This window comes from Charadrius vociferus, unplaced genomic scaffold (genome assembly GCF_000708025.1).
Source record: "Charadrius vociferus isolate BGI_N301 unplaced genomic scaffold, ASM70802v2 scaffold436, whole genome shotgun sequence".
NCBI classification, from domain to species: Eukaryota; Metazoa; Chordata; class Aves; order Charadriiformes; family Charadriidae; genus Charadrius; species Charadrius vociferus.
The window spans coordinates 6,414,041-6,416,761 of NW_009649187.1; the positions used below are offsets into that span (position 1 = coordinate 6,414,041).

Below are 2,721 nucleotides of genomic sequence, written 5' to 3' on the forward strand. Positions count from 1 at the left end.
CCACAGCCAGTAAGCCTTGCCATGAAGCTGCCCGTCTGAGACCAAGGGGAGGCTGGGGGAGAGAGTGGTGCAGAAGGGGCATAATTATTTTTTTTTCTCTTTTCTTCATTTGTGTCATTCATCCCAATGTACTGAGCTGACATGAAAGACAAAACGAGCACTATCTCTGCGGGGCCACAGACAGGGTGGGAGGGGTGCCTACCTCAGTGGTGGCCAAAGCTTGGCCTCCACACATTGGCCTGCATCCCAGTTCTCGCTGCTGAGAATTTGGGCCTGGCCACCTGAAACCGAGAGGCCGAGGCTGGGTTTGGGGAAGGCCCCTGGCCTGCCTGACCAGGCTCTGGGGAGCTCTGGTATGGCTTAGGGGACTGGCTGAGCTCCACCTGGAAGGGCGCTGGTGTAGTGGGGGCAGAAGAGGCCATTTCTGTTCTCCACACTGGCTCATCCAACGTGGTGGCCGAGCGGGGCACAAGCACGGTGGGTGCCAGGCTGCTTGAGGCTGGCATGGGAGCCGGAGTGGAGAAGCGACGAATCTCCTGGGTCTTGGCTGTTTTCACGGGGACCTGCTTGGCTGCTGTGAAGGACGAGCTAGCCTGTGGGGCTGGCTGACCAGGAGACTCCTGAGTGCTGGGGCTTGGGGGATCCCCAAAACAGAACATGGCTGACTTTAATTGATAGGGCTGGTGGCGCATTAAATCAATGACCTTGATCCCTGATTTCTGGCCAGGTGCCTTTTTCACTTTGCTCTCTGCTTTGCTGGCCTGAGATTTGCTGGCTGCCAGTGGATAGAAAGGGGAATGCATTGGGTTGTAAGCTATTGGAGGGGGAGCCCGGATGTTGGGTGAATATTTCCAGGATGAGGGTAGAGAAGGAGAAGGAGATGGGGTCCTGGGCTTGGACTCTGGCTTCGGTGTTGTCTCCACCACAAATTTGTCCATGCGGCTCTGGCGTTTGGCAAAGAGCTCTGCCCCCTTGCCTTTAAGCTGAGGCATGTCCTGGGCCCCATTTACCAGTCCAGCATCTTGCTGCTGAGGCTTAGGAGCCACTGGAGGTGGGGTCTTGAACTTGCGGCCAGAGGACTGCATGAAGTTGCAGGCCTCAGCACCCAGGCTGAGGAAGTCCTCCTCAGGCCCAGACTCAAAGCCTGTCCCGGGGTGGTCACCTTTTGGCTTCTCATCCAGGTTCTGCACCAGAGACAGGAGCTCAGGGTTGGGTGAATTCTTCTTCTTCTCCTCAATCTTACTGAACATGGGTTTCTTGTTGCCCCGCCGGCGAGCCTCCTGCAGGATGCCTGTGCGGGGAGCTGGCACAGCAATCCTCTGCTCCCTGGAGGTTAAGGGCTCAGAAGGAGGTCGTGGCATTGCTGGTGAGACGGCAGGAGAAGGCTGCTTTGGCATGGGGGAACTGCTTATTGTGTGCTGTGATGGTGCTGGACTAATATACAATGAAGAAGAAGCTGTTCCAGGGACTTGTGGCTGGGATGCTGCAGAGGCCACCTCCCCTCCTGGCTTTGAGGGAGCTGACAGAAAGATAGAGGTGGTGGATGTCCGAGCAGTGTTGGCAGAAGGCTTCGTCTCTGGAGTACTTCCTCCCTCTCTTGGCTGTGACAGCAGTGGTGGTGTTGGCCTTCCTGGTGCAGGAATATAGAGAGATGTGGAGGAGCTGACTGGACCACGGTGCGTTGGCAGTGGTGCATTGGCAGGTGCTCCTGGAGCCACAGGTGAGAAAGGGGGAACCACCGTGCTTTGCCCACCCAGACTTTCACTAGGTTTTTTGGGTGCAGATGGCCTGAAGATGACAGAGGATGTTGCTGGGCGTTGGCTGGAAAAGCCAGGAGTAAAGGGCCGTGCAGACCTGTTGAACATGCTTGTTGTGCTTGCAGAGAAGGGGTCAGGGGTGCCTGGGGGAGGCAGGAAGAAAGTGGGGCTAGGGGGAGCCAAGAGCTGAGCGGGAAAGGTGTCTGACTGCTTGCTGGGCACTTGCATGCCTTCCAGGTGGATGCTGAGGGGCATGCTCTCTGCCTTCTGTGGCACAGGCATATCTCCGTTCACCGTGCCCTGCTGTGGCTGGGCAGCTGAGGCAAGCTGGGGGCTCTTCTGAGCCGGGACTTTCTCGACTGTGTACTTCCCAACCCGTTCCCTCTGCTGCTCAAATAATCGTGCTCCTTTACCTGAGGCCTCACTCAAACCTTTTTGCTTCTCTTCCTTCTGTTCAGAGTCAGACTTGGACTTTTCAATGTCCAGGTAAGTGTTGTCCCAGTCTGAGTGATTAGTTAGGCTTCGGGCATCAGAGAAACCTTCCTCATCAAATTCAGACTCACTAGTTGGAAAAACTCCGTCTTCCTCCTCGTAGGAGCGGTCTTCGTCGACACTCCCAAAGCTTACCAATGTATACTTTTTAGCCCTCTGCCTGCGCTTCTTGAACATCAGCACCCCCTTGGAGTGGGGGTTGGGTGCGTCTGTCAGCAGGGATGCAATGGTTCTGCACTTGGTTTTGGCTTCTTTCACGTTCTTCTCTTGAATGCTCTCGTGGCGGTGGAGCTCTGCAAGAGACAAAACCAGGCAAGCTCAGAGCTCAGCAAGCAGCTGGGTGGCCAAAGATGAACAACGATATGGCTATAGGTATTCTAGTGCCCATACGAGGAAACATACTGTCACCCCCTGCCCTGCTTTTTCTTTCCTACCTTTGCTGATAGCGTCTTTAGGAACTGCTGATAGAAAC

The 2,721-nt window shown here is 55.5% G+C and overlaps 1 protein-coding gene across 1 annotated transcript in view; it reads right to left on the reverse strand.

Annotated features, from left to right (window-relative positions):
• Nucleotides 1-203: 203 nt before the first annotated feature.
• The window catches only part of SYNPO2L (synaptopodin 2-like), a 35,702-nt gene continuing 33,184 nt past the window's right edge, over nucleotides 204-2,721 (reverse strand). Inside the window, exon 4 of the mRNA XM_009888770.1 lies at nucleotides 204-2,542. Within this exon, the coding sequence (XP_009887072.1) occupies nucleotides 204-2,542 (2,339 nt within the window). The remainder of the gene's footprint in view (nucleotides 2,543-2,721) is intronic.